General features: G+C 40.8%; 1 protein-coding gene across 2 annotated transcripts in view; it reads right to left on the bottom strand.

The window, feature by feature from the left end:
* The window catches only part of Med14 (mediator complex subunit 14), a 91,237-nt gene that overhangs the window by 9,957 nt on the left and 64,908 nt on the right, over positions 1-16,372 (bottom strand). The window contains exons 23-28 of one of the 2 annotated variants that reach the window (NM_001191727.2): positions 14,363-14,474; positions 10,238-10,369; positions 7,766-7,948; positions 6,690-6,925; positions 5,352-5,531; positions 5,145-5,252 (exon numbers count right to left, since the gene is read on the bottom strand). In NM_001191727.2, coding sequence (NP_001178656.1) covers positions 5,145-5,252; positions 5,352-5,531; positions 6,690-6,925; positions 7,766-7,948; positions 10,238-10,369; positions 14,363-14,474 — 951 coding nt within the window. The remainder of the gene's footprint in view (positions 1-5,144; positions 5,253-5,351; positions 5,532-6,689; positions 6,926-7,765; positions 7,949-10,237; positions 10,370-14,362; positions 14,475-16,372) is intronic. The other variant, XM_039099757.2, reaches the window with a different exon arrangement.

Raw genomic sequence — 16,372 nt, 5'->3', positions numbered from 1 at the left:
ACCATAGAAAGAATCAACAGAACCAAAAGTTGGTTCTTTGAGAAAATCAACAAGATAGATAAACCCTTAGCCAGACTAAGGAGAGGACACAGAGAATGCGTCCAAATTAATAAAATCAGAAATGAAAAGGGAGACATAACTACAGATTCAGAGGAAATTCAAAAAATCATCAGATCTTACTATAAAAACCTATATTCAACAAAACTTGAAAATCTTCAGGAAATGGACAATTTCCTAGACAGATACCAGGTATCGAAGTTAAATCAGGAACAGATAAACCAGTTAAACAACCCCATAACTCCTAAGGAAATAGAAGCAGTCATTAAAGGTCTCCCAACCAAAAAGAGCCCAGGTCCAGACGGGTTTAGTGCAGAATTCTATCAAACCTTCATAGAAGACCTCATACCAATATTATCCAAACTATTCCACAAAATTGAAACAGATGGAGCACTACCGAATTCCTTCTACGAAGCCACAATTACTCTTATACCTAAACCACACAAAGACACAACAAAGAAAGAGAACTTCAGACCAATTTCCCTTATGAATATCGATGCAAAAATACTCAATAAAATTCTGGCAAACCGAATTCAAGAGCACATCAAGACAATCATCCACCATGATCAAGTAGGCTTCATCCCAGGCATGCAGGGATGGTTTAATATACGGAAAACCATCAACGTGATCCATTATATAAACAAACTGAAAGAACAGAACCACATGATCATTTCATTAGATGCTGAGAAAGCATTTGACAAAATTCAACACCCCTTCATGATAAAAGTCCTGGAAAGAATAGGAATTCAAGGCCCATACCTAAACATAGTAAAAGCCATATACAGCAAACCAGTTGCTAACATTAAACTAAATGGAGAGAAACTTGAAGCAATCCCACTAAAATCAGGGACTAGACAAGGCTGCCCACTCTCTCCCTACTTATTCAATATAGTTCTTGAAGTTCTAGCCAGAGCAATCAGACAACAAAAGGAGATCACGGGGATACAGATCGGAAAAGAAGAGGTCAAAATATCACTATTTGCAGATGACATGATAGTATATTTAAGTGATCCCAAAAGTTCCACCAGAGAACTACTAAAGCTGATAAACAACTTCAGCAAAGTGGCTGGGTATAAAATTAACTCAAATAAATCAGTTGCCTTCCTCTATTCAAAAGAGAAACAAGCCGAGAAAGAAATTAGGGAAACGACACCCTTCATAATAGACCCAAATAATATAAAGTACCTCGGTGTGACTTTAACCAAGCAAGTAAAATATCTGTACAATAAGAACTTCAAGACACTGAGGAAAGAAATTGAAGAAGACCTCAGAAGATGGAAAGATCTCCATGCTCATGGATTGGCAGGATTAATTTAGTAAAAATGGCCATTTTACCAAAAGCAATCTACAGATTCAATGCAATCCCCATCAAAATACCAATCCAATTCTTCAAAGAGTTAGACAGAACAATTTGCAAATTCATCTGGAATAACAAAAAACCCAGGATAGCTAAAGCTATCCTCAACAATAAAAGGACTTCAGGGGGAATCACTATCCCTGACCTCAAGCAGTATTACAGAGCAATAGTGATAAAAACTGCATGGTATTGGTACAGAGACAGACAGATAGACCAATGGAATAGAATTGAAGTCCCAGAAATGAACCCACACACCTATGGTCACTTGATTTTTGACAAAGGAGCCAAAACCATCCAATGGAAAAAAGATAGCATTTTCAGCAAATGGTGCTGGTTCAACTGGAGGGCAACATGTAGAAGAATGCAGATCGATCCATGCTTATCACCCTGTACAAAGCTTAAGTCCAAGTGGATCAAGGACCTCCACATCAAACCAGACACACTCAAACTAATAGGAGAAAAACTAGGGAAGCATCTGGAACACATGGGCACTGGAAAAAATTTCCTGAACAAAACACCAATGGCTTATGCTCTAAGATCAAGAATCGACAAATGGGATCTCATAAAACTGCAAAGCTTCTGTAAGGCAAAGGACACTGTGATTAGGACAAAACGGCAACCAACAGATTGGGAAAAGATCTTTACCAATCCTACAACAGATAGAGGCCTTATATCCAAAATATACAAAGAACTCAAGAAGTTAGACCGCAGGGAAACAAATAACCCTATTAAAAAACGGGGTTCAGAGCTAAACAAAGAATTCACAGCCGAGGAATGCCGAATGGCTGAGAAACACCTAAAGAAATGTTCAACATCTTTAGTCATAAGGGAAATGCAAATCAAAACAACCCTGAGATTTCACCTCACACCAGTGAGAATGGCTAAGATCAAAAACTCAGGTGACAGCAGATGCTGGCGAGGATGTGGAGAAAGAGGAACACTCCTCCATTGTTGGTGGGATTGCAGACTGGTAAAACCATTCTGGAAATCAGTCTGGAGGTTCCTCAGAAAATTGGACATTGAACTGCCTGAGGATCCAGCTATACCTCTCTTGGGCATATACCCAAAAGATGCCTCAACATATAAAAGAGACACGTGCTCCACTATGTTCATCGCAGCCTTATTTATAATAGCCAGAAAATGGAAAGAACCCAGATGCCCTTCAACAGAGGAATGGATACAGAAAATGTGGTACATCTACACAATGGAATATTACTCAGCTATCAAAAACAACGAGTTTATGAAATTCGTAGGCAAATGGTTGGAACTGGAAAATATCATCCTGAGTGAGCTAACCCAATCACAGAAAGACATACATGGTATGCACTCATTGATAAGTGGCTATTAGCCCAAATGCTTGAATTACCCTAGATCCCTAGAACAAACGAAACTCAAGACGCATGATCAAAATGTGAATGCTTCACTCCTTCTTTAAATGAGGAAAAAGAATACCCTTGGCTGGGAAGGGAGAGGCAAAGATTAAAACAGAGACTGAAGGAACACCCATTCAGAGCCTGCCCCACAGGTGGCCCATACATATACAGCCACCCAATTGGACAAGATGGATGAAGCAAAGAAGTGCAGACCGACAGGAGCCGGATGTAGATCGCTCCTGAGAGACACAGCCAGAATACAGCAAATACAGAGGCGAATGCCAGCAGCAAACCACTGAACTGAGAATAGGTCCCACGTTGAAGGAATCAGAGAAAGAACTGGAAGAGCTTGAAGGGGCTCGAGACCCCAAAAGTACAACAATGCCAAGCAACCAGAGCTTCCAGGGACTAATCCACTACACAAAGACTATACATGGACTGACCCTGGACTCTGACCTCATAGGTAGCAATGAATATCCTAGTAAGAGCACCAGTAGAAGGGGAAGCCCTGGGTCCTGCTAAGACTGAACCCCCAGTGAACTAGACTATGGGGGGAGGGCGGCAATGGGGGGAGGGTTGGGAGGGGGACACCCATAAGGAAGGGGAGGGGGGAGGGGGATGTTTGCCCGGAAACCGGGAAAGGGAATAACACTTGAAATGTATATAAGAAATACTCAAGTTAATAAAAAAAATAATAATAATAAAAATAGCTATTTATACCAATGGTTTTATAATAGCTAAAACTACCAACGGAATAAAATGAAAAAAAAAAAGATTGGTAACTGAGCTGGGGGTGGGAACAGAAACTGGGGTAATCTCAACAGAGAATAATTCGCCTAATGACATCTCCATATCCTTTGATTCATCAATTCTTCCTAGAAAATGACACTACAGATAAACCAACACCTCTATTTGAGAAGTACTTTGTTGTGTCCTTTTGTAATGCTGATGTGTGAGAATCCAACAAAATAATCATCGGAGAACACTGTGGGGCAGGGGATGTAGCAAAATGATGGAGCACATGAGGTCCTGGGTTCGATTCCAGGATAGGAATGAAGGTTAGGGAGGAGCAGTTATTTAGCCACCTTACTTCATTTATTTAAAAGAACAATAGCTTTGTTGAAAATGGGAAACATTTTATGCTCTAAAATGAGGAAAGTACTCCAAAATTTACTCTGGACAAATGTGATGTACTTCCATTTCTGGCAAGAGCTCAAGCTGGACGTCCTAAAGATGGTCTCTCTCACAAGCACTAGCAAATACTGGGGGTTGTTATTGGTTGAATTGAGTGCTAGAAGAAGATAAGTCCTTATTCTCAGGACCACCAGTTCAGTATGACCTCACTTGAAAATGAGGTCTTTGCAGGCATAACCCAGTTAAGAAGAGGTCACCAGGTTGAGCCCTCATGGTTGCTATCCTTCATAAGAGGGAAAAAGATAGGTAGAAGCACACACTGGGATGCATAGGCCAGAGCGGTGGGTGGATAAGCAAAGGCTGTCTTACTAGGGGAGAGACAAGAAACATATTCCTCCTGGGGAGCCTTTACAGAGCATGTCCTTCATGATACCTTGGTTTAGGACTTCTCTCCAGAGCTATTGTTTTAAACCACTCTGCCAGTAGCCAATTCTTTTACTGGCTCTAGAAACCCAATACAAGTGAAAACCAAGCTGTACAGAAAACAGCAGCAATCCTGAGAAGGCTCAAAGAAAAGCAACAACAGATACCTAGAGCACTAAAGATGGCTGCTGCCCTTTTGGCATCTGCTCTGTGTGACTCAACACTTGAGACTTCACGGCTATTAAGGGGACACAAAGTCTATGACCAACAAAGGCGGGGAGTCAGATTAGAAATAAATAAATAAGTAAATACATAAATAAATAAATACATAAATAAATACATAAATAAATAAATAAATAAATAAATAAATAAATAAAGAAATAGTGTTTTATAATGAAAATAGATACCAGTAAAAGAGAGATCTTTGCTCTTCCCATCAGACCATCTCTGCAAAGAGAAGTTAGCTGCTAGGAACTCTGCTAACAGAGAATGGCTGGAGAGAGGTTACATCTTTTAGGTCAAGGACACATTTTAGGTCAAAATTAAGAATATACCTCTTAAATTGAAGCCTTTAACTCCACGCTTAGGGACTAGAGGCGCACACATAAATTGGAGGATAGCCAGGGCTACACAGTAAGTTCCTATTAATGTTTTCAAACTAAATCAATTGTGACTAGATATAGTTGAAAAGAGATTTAGGAGAGATGGAGCAAGAGACAAAGTAAGTGCGCTGGACCGTTAGCTCTGGGTACAGCCTCCTCTGACAGACCTCAGCAGAAAAGCTTTTGTTCCTCACTCACCAGCTCCAACTTCATGATATGCACACAGTCCCGGAGAATGTGTGTCGGTGCTCCCAACAGCTTGGTGAAGGCTATAAGTGTGTTGGCTTTAAACGGTGGTCCTGCAACCTATAGGAGTCGGGGGAGAGAGATCACCTTACTCTTTGTTCTACTTTGACTTCTCTGAGTCACTGAATAAAGCACAAGCATGCATTGGGAGACACATACTCTTGTTTCGAAGAATTTCTCCAAAACTTGAAGCTCATCAGGTTTCCATTGTCCTGCATTTTCAGGTGTCACTTTTAGCTGAAGGGTCTGGTTGGTTTTGGGACTAAGGGCTACTCTGCACTTCAGGGCATCTGTCTTGAACATGATTACACCAGGTTCATTGGAATTGATCAGCTGCAACTACAAAACAAGGATGCAGCAAATAAACGGGGAAAGACACAAACAATGCTGGCAGAATTGTCTCAATAGAAAACATGTTGATCCAGGTAAGGCTGATGAGAGTCCCAAAGCATAGTTCTACAGGGGCTGGTCATGAGTAGCAGAACTAAGGCTAACAGAGCTCCTATCTGAATGATAACTTACTTAACATATCTTAATGCTGGGTAGAGGTAGAATGAAGAGAAGGCAATTGGAGAGAGTATGAAAAAGTATCTTATGTCCACATATGAAAAACCCTGAAGTAGGAGCTGCTCTTCCAGAGGACCTAGGTTCGACACCCAGCACCCACATGGTGACTCATGACTCTAATTCCAATTCCAAGATTTGATGGCTTTTTCTGGCCCCCATGTGCACTGTGTGCAAGTTGTCCACAGAAATGAAGGCAACACTCTCATTTATTAATAAACAATTAAAACTTATTAAGCAATTTCATTAATTAACCAGTAATTAATGATTAATGAATTAATACAATTAACATTAAAGAAAAGAAAAGAAAACCCAGTTTTATACAATCCAAATTAAAATACTTTTTACATTCTTTTTAAAATATCTGATTATAAAGACTGTGAATTAACTTTCAGGCAAGTGTACAGTGTATGTAACAAACAATAAACAGTTTGGCAACTTCACTGACACGTACAGCTACTGGTAATGGTGGTAAGTAGGAATAAAGCAGGTTACCACCGTTAAGATTGGCGAGATGCCTTTTCCTACAACATTTTAAGCAAATCTAATTACTCACGATTTTTTTAAAAAGCAAGCCAGAATGCCTATGACCAACATTTTGATTTTGATGAAGACTCAACTTCAAAGTCTGTCTGTCTACAAAAGCATATCAGAGAGCAAATATTCACTTGTATGTGCAAACAGTGAACCCTATGTTCACTGTTACTGTGTTGTGTGGTAATCCATTCCTAGGTCCTGGTTAATCACATTATCTAGCACAGTAAACTGTACAACCCCTCTAATCTAAGGACAGAAAACAATGGGGTCCATCTTTAATGCTAGGTAAAGACTTGAAGCCTAATTCTAACAAGATGATTAAGGTGACAGAGTATCCCTCACAAAATTCTTCTGCCTTTGACAATGAGCACTTAGAAAGTCGCAGAATACTCATACCGTTTCCTGTTGGATAATTCTTTGAAGGTGTCGTCTCATGATGACAGAGCCAAGGAATCTCTCGAGTGGGGAACAAAGGTAACTACCTGCCAGGCCAGGCACAAGGCCTGGCGTTGGAGAGGGTAGCAGTAAGATGTTCAAGGCACTATGAGTGAGAATGGTGGGTATGGATGCTGCCCAGGAGCGCTGAGGTAGTTTTCGAGGTGGAGGCATGTTGGTTGGCATTGTCTGGGAACCTTTTGGGAAGGAAAACAGGTAACTTCAAATGTAAATGCATACTATCTCAATACTGCCTGCTTTGTCTTCAAAGGGTTGTCAGCTAACTGTATACTTGCAATTATTCCTTGTTACCAAGGAATCTTATGTCAGTTGTCAGATAGCAAAATCAGCTACCCTGAATCTTCTGATTGTATCCAGGTATCCTATAATGTGATCCTGTAGGGACTCCTTCAAAGGAGTCAGTTCTGCTTCTTAACCTAAAGTCGGCTTGGTCCTGTGACCTGCTTTTGGAAGGGACACTGAGAGAGTTTACAAGACTTCCATGTGCTCTTTCATGTGCTCTACCTACCCACTGTGCAAACAAGTCACGATGGAGTGAGAGACCACACAGAGCAGAGAGAACCCATGCCAGCTGAGGCTGTGGTTAGGCCATCTACCGAAGACACACGAGTGAGCTAGCTCAATAGAGTCTGTCAAAGCACAGAATTATGAACTAACATAGCACTGAACTAAAAGTTATGAAGCAAAAGCAAACAGATACACTTGTACAAATCTGTTATATTACTTCTATGCCTTTGGTGGCTAACTTAAGGTATCTTTTATGGTTCAATATTGCAGACATAAGTTAGCGGTCATTGACAGAGGTGAGACACTTAGTTGCTTAAGATGTCTAAAAAATACAACCCTTTTCTTACTATATTTTCCATGACATTGCTAATTAATGTTCCAAACTGATTTACAAAGGAAAAAAGTTTAAGGTTTGGAAAGTCTCCCTTGAAAAATACACTGGCTTTCCAATGTGAAGGTGAAATCATGCACCAGTGATGGTCTGGAGAAACAGTGCCGACCACACTCACTTGTGCCTGCTCGAGGGGAATGAGAAACATCTGGAACAGGAGAATGCAGAGATGGGTTAGCTGGTGACATTCCGGGCAAACGGGTTGCTGGTGAGGGTCCCGACACTTGAGGAGACCCAGGCCAGTTTCCTGCTCGTCCACTTGGTGACACCATAGTGTATGGAGAACTAGGGTCAAGGGCTCCTAGAAAAAAAAATAAAACAGATGATCCTCAAAGCATCCTCGCGTCTGTGCAGACATCCATAGCCGTAGAGAGGGAGCCATTTCGTTTTCTCTTCCACATTACGTCTAAGTCTCTATTTCATGGACTTTGTGGACTTTCTGTTTGGTTGTTTTTTAACAAAGGGTCTTTTTGCATAACCCTGGCTATCCTAGAACTTACCATGTAGACCAGGCTGGCCTTGAACTCATAGAAATCCACCTGCCTCTGCTTCCATAGTGCTGGAATGAAAGGTGTGCACCACCATGGCCTACTAGGGTTTCTGTACTTTCAAGCAGGGTCACAGAGTTAAGAGAAGTGAAAAGACTTCAGACAAAGTTCCACACATTTAAAGAAAACACCAAGCTCTGCTGAAAGGAAAACCAGCTCTGACAAATGATGTTTCCATTCTTCTGAGGGAAGGACGAGGGAGGGAGACTGTTTTTTCTTTACTTACTGAAGGCCACACTGACCAAGAAATAGAACTGAGAATCAAGTTTTGAAAGCACTGGCTTTGTAAATAACTTGATATTTTAAATTTCACCACAAAGACACCTTTGATATATTGTTTACATCCCTTTACCACCAAATGAAACACTGACAAAGTATTTCTACTGTTTTAGTGAATAAATGGTCTTATTTTTAAAAAAAAGTCTTACAAATAAGTAAGGAAAAGACAGCCCGGGAAAGTAGGCAAGGTGAATTGGTGGAAATTAAAGAGATACTAGAAACAAATGGGCATTTGAAAAAAAAAAGTTTGAATTTAGTAAGTAAAATTTCACTACTAATGAAGAGAAAGATATACAATATTAAAATGTCATTTTTTTAACCTAGAAAAGTGGCCTGGTTACTTTTAGAAGCTCCTTAATATCCTATGTTGGCTACGTTGCAGGACAACAGACATTCTCCCCAAATGCTACAAGAAATTGGTACAGCCCTTCAGGTAAGAAATGTGCCCAATGTTGCAAATTTCTCAAACGTTGTGTGACCTCAATGACATTTCTAGGAACTTATGTAAGGATATCATCATGGATATGAGTACATATGGCAACCTTTTTTTTTTTTTTTGGTTCTTTTTTTCGGAGCTGGGGACCGAACCCAGGGCCTTGCGCTTCCTAGGTAAGCGCTCTACCACTGAGCTAAATCCCCAGCCCCATATGGCAGCATTTTTAGTTGTGAAAAAGGGAAACATTCAAAATGCTATATAATTATAAAGCTCTGCAGAATGGCAGCGAAGAGTGTTCACTAACAAATATAAAAAACAACAGTATTAATAAACAGTAAAGTCATAGCTGGACACAGCTGAAACACTGAGGAAGTTCATATGCTGCCATGTGGGGTGGGGAGGAGAGAGGTAGGGGTATGTATATGCGTGCGTACGTGCGTGCGTGCGTGTGTGTGTGTGTGTGTGTGTGTGTGTGTGTGTGTGTAACAGATCTGCAAGAATGTATCAGCAACCTGGGGAGGGGGAAATGGCTCAGTGATTAAGATCACTTGTACAATGGATCTACCAGGGTTTGATTTCCAACACGCACAGGGTGGCTCACAACCACTTGTAATTCCAACTGCAGGGATTCTGATGCCCTTTTCTGATCTCCAGGCAGGGGCCGCAGGAATGCACATGATCCACATACACACATGACAAAACACTCACACACATAAACTAAAAAAGAAGCTATCAGAAACCAGTACAACAACAGAGAAGTAAGGTGCCTGGCTCGTGACATGAAAGGAAACATCTGAGCCAGGTGTCCTGTGTCCTGCTTATAATTTCAGCACATGGGGCAAAGGACTGTTTCAACTTAGAGGCCAGCCTGGCTATTCACTGAGATCTTATCTCAATAAAGACAAAACAAAGGGACATCTCACTGACCACCTCCTCCTAATGTTTATTTGAATCCACTCAGAATCTTTTTTAGATAGAAAATTCAAGTTTCAAATCAATTCATTTGGGAAGGTACCTGCCCAGGTTAGGTGGAGGTACCTGAGGAGGAGATAGGCCAATAGCTGAAAGCAAACACAGAGATACAGGCAGGCCAACGAGCAAGGAGCAGGCAACAAAAAAGGAGAAGCAGAGGAAGACAGCCACAGACCAACCAGTCAGAGCCTCTGTGTGAGAAAACTATGAAAAAATGTCTTGTCTTTTTGCTCAAGTCATATTTTTGTTACTTCTCAATAAATAAATACTAATATTTCAATAAGAAATTTTATTTAGTAAAAATGAATTCCCATTAAGCTCTAAATACTATAGCGATTTCCATGTATGGACTCACCATGTGGACTAGCAAAACTGGCCCCTGGTCCTATTGAGATTCCATGCGAGGACGGGGGAGGAGTTGGAACAAATGACGCTGGTGATGGGGCTCTCAAAGCCCCACTGGGGGAGCTGGCAGCATGCAGATTTCCTAATAAAGGAAAATAATGACAGATGATCTCGCAGGACACAGTATGTCCTGACCAAGGAGCACAAGTTAAAAAGAAAAACTCCCTAGAAACTAAAGAGACTGAATAGGTCCCATAAATAGTAGGAAGGAAAATTGGAAAGACCTCTCTATTGGCCAGAAGTTCAAATCCATGGATCCACATTGTAACTCTTATACTAACTGCAAAGAAATATACCCAGTGAACTTTAGTTATGTACTTCATTAGTAGGTGAGAGTTCCATCTTCTTGCCAAGCACTGTTCTAGGCACAGAGGACATAGTTAACATCAGAGACCATTTCTGCCCTCTCGGAGCATGTAGTCTAGTAAAATGAGCAAGTGCTGGGGAAAAAACCAGTGCAAAGGAAAAGAACAATTTCTTTTGGTGGCAGAGTTAAGGACTCTAAATTGACAAGTGAACCAGACAGGCAGAAAACTGCAGGGCACAACACAGGGAGCGATAATCCAGGCAGACAGGAGAGTCAATTCAAAGGCCTGAAAGATACAGTTTGTGTGATAGGAAGGGGGCCAGAGTGCTGGAAAAGAGTGAATAAGGGTGGCCTGAGAGGAGATAACAGAGTTTAGAGGTGAGACCACGTGTTGGGTGGCCATTAGAGTCTGGGATGGAAGGCATTAACAAATATTGGTCTAGAAAGGATCACTCTAGTAGCCAGTACAAGATGTTAGGGTGACTGAAGGCTGGCTGGGGTATTGCAAAGGGCTTCGATTTGGGTTTAAACATAAAAGACAGGGTCAAAAGTATTTGGAAAATAACTCAACATGGGTATAAAAGCAAAACATATTCTACATATCTCTGATACAAGCAGAATGTGCTCAGGGACTATTAAAGAAGGGACTGCCCCTTTCTAAATTTGTATGTCTATGCAAGAATCAGGACACAGGACTGGGAAATCAGAAATTTAGTTTCAGCCCTGGTGAGTTTTGGCAAGCCATTAAGTGGAAGTACTGAATAGATAATTAGAAAACAAGAGGCTGGAGTTGCAAAGTGAGATCTAAAATACATACAAAAGCTGGGAGATAGGCACCTAGAGATGGCACTTAAAGCCATGTGAGTGATTTTTAACTTTAAAGGATTTCAAAAGGGGAACTATGACTATCAAAACTTAAAAAATAAACTCAACATATAAATTCTTGCTTTATTATTTATTTATTCAGTACTAGCAGGTTTCAAACTCTTCACTATAATCTAGGATAATTTCACTTTTATGGTCTAAAGTACTTAGGCGATATCGTGTACTCAATAAATATGTCAACCATGTTGATTAACCTTCATGCGTTATATTTACCTATTTAGCTGTATGATCTGACAAGTGACTTAACTTCTCCATGCCTCGGTTTTTCTCCATAAAATGGAAATAATAATGGGACCTATGCCATAAGTTTGCTGTGAGGATTAAATGAGTAAAGCGCTTAGAATCAGGCTTGGCATATTCATAGCAAGCATAACTGTCTCCTATTATAATCTCTTAAAATGCAGTCTCCCCTTCCTCCTAAACAGTAGTCTCTGCTATTCCTAGACACACCCCGGGACTTCGGAGCACCTCTCTGCCTCCATCCTCCCCGGCTGTGATCACCTCTAGTATTCACAAGGGCTAAGCTCTCCCACCCACTCAGCCTTTAATGACCCTGGGGGTGACAAGTTCCAAATGTTCAACCTATGGTCCAAGAAGCTCTGATAAGCCACAGGCCTCCATAGAGCCACATGTCTACAGCACACTTACACTTGAAAATCTCCAGGAGAACTTTGAGAGAACTCTGTAGCTCTGAAATCAGCTCCTCTCTCGTATAATAATAAAGAACCCCTTTGTTACTCTAGTAAAGTCTAAATATGGAAGGGTGATCCAGTAAAGACCGAACTCTTCAAAAGAGTCCAGCATACCCATATTCTGGCCATTCAAGACAGTGTACTCTGGGAGCACAGGCCCCCCACACACGGTATGGGTGTGTCTAGGATACCCACCCACCTAGTCTACGTCCTTGCATCTGGCCTTCTCCAAGGCATCCATTAGGTCTCATCTTGAGCTGTGTCAAGGTGAAGGAGGCAAGCAAAGAAGCATCTCCAGGGCAGAAATGGTCAGTCCTCTACCAAACAAGTCTTTCAAAAGTCTGAATGGCTCCTTAGCAAGGTGTAACACGTGTCTACACGAAGGAACCATACATATACATAGAGCCTCCGAAAAGTAAGAAATTTAAAGACTTTTCTAAAAAATAAAGATCTGGCTGCTTGTTTACTTCCCCCAGGACCTGACGTTAAAAATCAACAACAAAAACCTTTAATACCTTGAGCAATCTGAGTGGCTGTGAGAAGCATGCAGCAGAATAGGAAGCTGCCATGAAACCGGAGGAAAAGTGGTAGCTGGAATAGCCAGTGCTTTATGCTAGTCTTATTTATAATAACAGAGTGAGTGGGTTAAACAAGCCAGACCTCTTTATCTTTCAGATTAGCATATTCTGCAGGTACATGCACATTTCTTATATGTATGTACACATATACATACATATCTGTATTAAGGAATTTTGGAAAAGTAATTTATAAAGAAAAAAGAAAAATATATTAATAGCAATTGTGCTTTATAATATGAAAACTCTTAGGGTTTGGAAATGTCACTGGTAAAGCATCTGTTTAGCATATGTGAGACCTTGAGTCCCATCCTTAGTCACACACACACACACACACACACACACACACACACACACACACACACACCCCTAGCTAATAAGCTGAGCATCTTCAAATGATAAAAACATCCATTAGTTCATTGATACTATGTAATTTTTAAATTTTTTTCTTCTTTTACTACTAAAAATTGAACACAGGGCCTCATGTATGTATGCTAAGCAACCACTCAACCACTGAATTGTACCCCAGACTTTTCTGTTTTTTTCTGTTTTTTTTTTTTTGTGATATTAAACTTTTGATCCTTAAACTGTTGCCCCAACCTCCCAAGTACCTGGGATTACAGATTTACATCACCATGCCTGGAAAATTTATTTAATGTCTTCTATTTTACATGTAATTTTAACTAATACATCTTCTGTGATAAAACAGTTTTAACTTTTTATCATATTAATTCGAATATGGGAACTGCAAGGTGAGAGGTTATTTTCCTTAAGCAATCTGATGCCTGTCATTGTTAGATGGTAAATGAGAGCCCAGGGCTGGGACCCAGCTTCCTATTGAACCTCAGGCTGAAGAGATTCCACAGAACTATTTCATCAAAAGTAAAAATTTCCCATGCCACCCCCATCTGACAGTGCATAGGACTGCTGAGCAAAGCCATTTTGTCAGGAGAAATAATATGTGATGTGCCCGACTCTGGGAGCTGGAGAACAAATCACTCTATCTCCCAAAGCTGCACAAATGGAGCAGGAGTAGAAAGACGTTCCCGAAGGAGTCAGGCATGGTGGTGTACTCTTCTAATCCCAGTACTAGGGAGGAAAAGGCAGAGAAGCGTCCTCATCACCTTGTGACTTTGACTACATATTGAGTTTAAGGCCAGCCTAGGCAATATTAGACCCAGTCTCAATATATATATATATATATATATATATATATATATATATATATATATAGTATATGTATGTATATGTATGGAGAGAGAGAAAAGGAGCAGGCATGGATAACATATAAGCTCACATGGCTTTGTTCCATTTCTTTGTTTACTTAAGAACAGAGTAGTCAAGATTTGGCCCTAGGCCTAAGACTGTCAACCTCTAATGCAGACCATGAAATTACTAGCAATCTTGGAAAGAGTGCCACACGTCTGGCTCTAGGCATGTAAAACCATCTTGAAATGCTCCTAAAGCACTGCGAATGTGGATGTCGCAGCACTACTCCAATGAATGCAGGCAATTATTGGGACAGAGAACAGGGAAAAGCCTGTGTGACACTTGAGGTCACCTGTGCAGTGCTCCCTCTCAAGGTGGACAGGAAGAGAGAATAACACATTTCTTACCTGGAGACTGTGTGTGCATCATAGAGGGGGACTGATTAACTGTGCTGTGATAGGATGCAGGGGGTGAAGTAAGAGGGTAAGCGCCTGATGTCCCTGGCTGCTTTGGAAATGGCTGGGGGAAAAAAGAGATAAATTAATGTTGGCATGCTGGTCAACCAGAGAATTAATGTGTAGTTTTTCCTCATAGACCAATATCAGGATTTGCTGCTTCACTGGTTGGCATATAGGAAACCATTTAGATACAGATCTATTCCTAATACACGTTGACCATGCAAACTATGAAGTCTGGAAGAATGGTGGCTTGCAGCTGTTTGAAAACCACCAAACCCCTCATTTCTTACCTGCTTCAATATAACCATTTCTGCCTCCCATTTTCCTGCCAGTTTTATTTTCTATCCTTGATGTTAACCTCTGTAAAATCAGGGTGAATCTTTTAATGCCCATTCCTTTAACTAGGACCTTTTTTTGCAGTAAATAAAAAGTGGTAAGCATAGTTCCATAGCAGTGCACTTTCTCCTGATCCATTTTCCAGTGATACTGTTACTCACACATGTGTACAAGTGTACACACGTGAATGGCATATTTTACATTTCCCCTCCAAGCATGTTTTTTAAAGTTAAGGTACTGATCACATATAGTAAAATATAGAACAGCATTTCAATTACTTAAAAGCACTTCAATTACTTCATGTTGCTTGACTCTATGTTTGTGCCTTCAACCCTTTCATGATTTTCAGTCATCAATGAGAAAAGCATGTTGTATCCTCTCACAGACACTGCCCACATGGAACCAGCAAAGGCCCTGTTGATGAGCTTCTTTGTGTTAGATAATCTCATAAGAACTTTAACCTCGCAGCACAAACGAACCTCTTGAAGTCAGCCTGAGCATTCACAACATGCAGATTTTGGTGCCTTAGCAGCATTCTCGGTATGAACAAACGACTGTACTGCCAGAGGTTCGAGACAGCCCAGTTTTGTCAGAGGCTGCATCGTAGGAAAGCCCACAACAGTATATTTATCATTGGACCATTCTGGGTACCTCTAAGTACCAGCCCCACAAGAAGAAAAAGAGAAGGCAAAAATAAAGAAATCTTCAATGCATCATTTGATGAATGTTTCAAAAAGTTAAGTAGCAGGTGTGGTGGTGCATACCTCTAATCCAGACCTTGGAAGACTAGGCAGTCAGATCTCTGTGAAATTGAGGCCAGCCTGGTCTACACAGGGAGTTCCCAAGAGAGCCAAGACTACTTAGTGAGACTATGTCTGAAAACACAATTTTTGTTGTTGGTGGTAATGTTTTTTTCCCCTGCTGTTTTTTTTTTTTACCCCAAAGTATTGTGAGTGTCATTGTCAGACATTTGATTTAGAAATAAACAAAGAAACAAGAAAAAGAAAACTGAAACAAAGAATCTCTGGAGTTGTAACAAAGTGGTGAATCTTCCGAATATCAGCAGAACACGCTAACTTCCTTAACCTACCCACCGCTAATCCTTCTGCCAGAGCCTCAGTATCCTCCCACTTGGAAATCTCATATCCAGTATGAAAGTTACTGGTACATAAAACTCTTAGCAAACACAGACTGTTTCAAAAGCTACTGAGTAAAGGAAGAGGAGGAGGAGAAGAGGAGGAGGAAGAGGAAGAAGAAGAGGAGGAGGAGGAGCAGCAGGAGCAGCAGCAGCAGCAGCAGCAGCAGCAGCAGCAGCAATAGCCCTCCTCTGGCACTGCTGGACAAAGTCCTCCTCCATTATGATGGTCTACCATCTTCATCTAATTCAAAATCAGTCACAGCCCCACTCTGGCTACAGAGGCATTCATATTGGGTCTTACTGGGCTGCCCTGTTTATGAATGTCAGTTAGAAAACCAAATACAGGGGAGGAAAGAAAACTAAATAGCTGTCAGGAATAATATACAAACTCTCCTGCTGTTAAGAGGCTAGTACTCTATTAAAGACACAAGCACCAGTAAATTGGACTTACTAAGTAACCAGGCCAGAAGCAAGGCAGCCCAAGG

This window comes from Rattus norvegicus, chromosome X, assembly GCF_036323735.1.
Source record: "Rattus norvegicus strain BN/NHsdMcwi chromosome X, GRCr8, whole genome shotgun sequence".
Taxonomy (NCBI): Eukaryota; Metazoa; Chordata; class Mammalia; order Rodentia; family Muridae; genus Rattus; species Rattus norvegicus.
The sequence above is the reverse complement of the archived record's forward strand: the minus strand, read 5'-3'. Positions and strand labels throughout refer to the sequence as shown.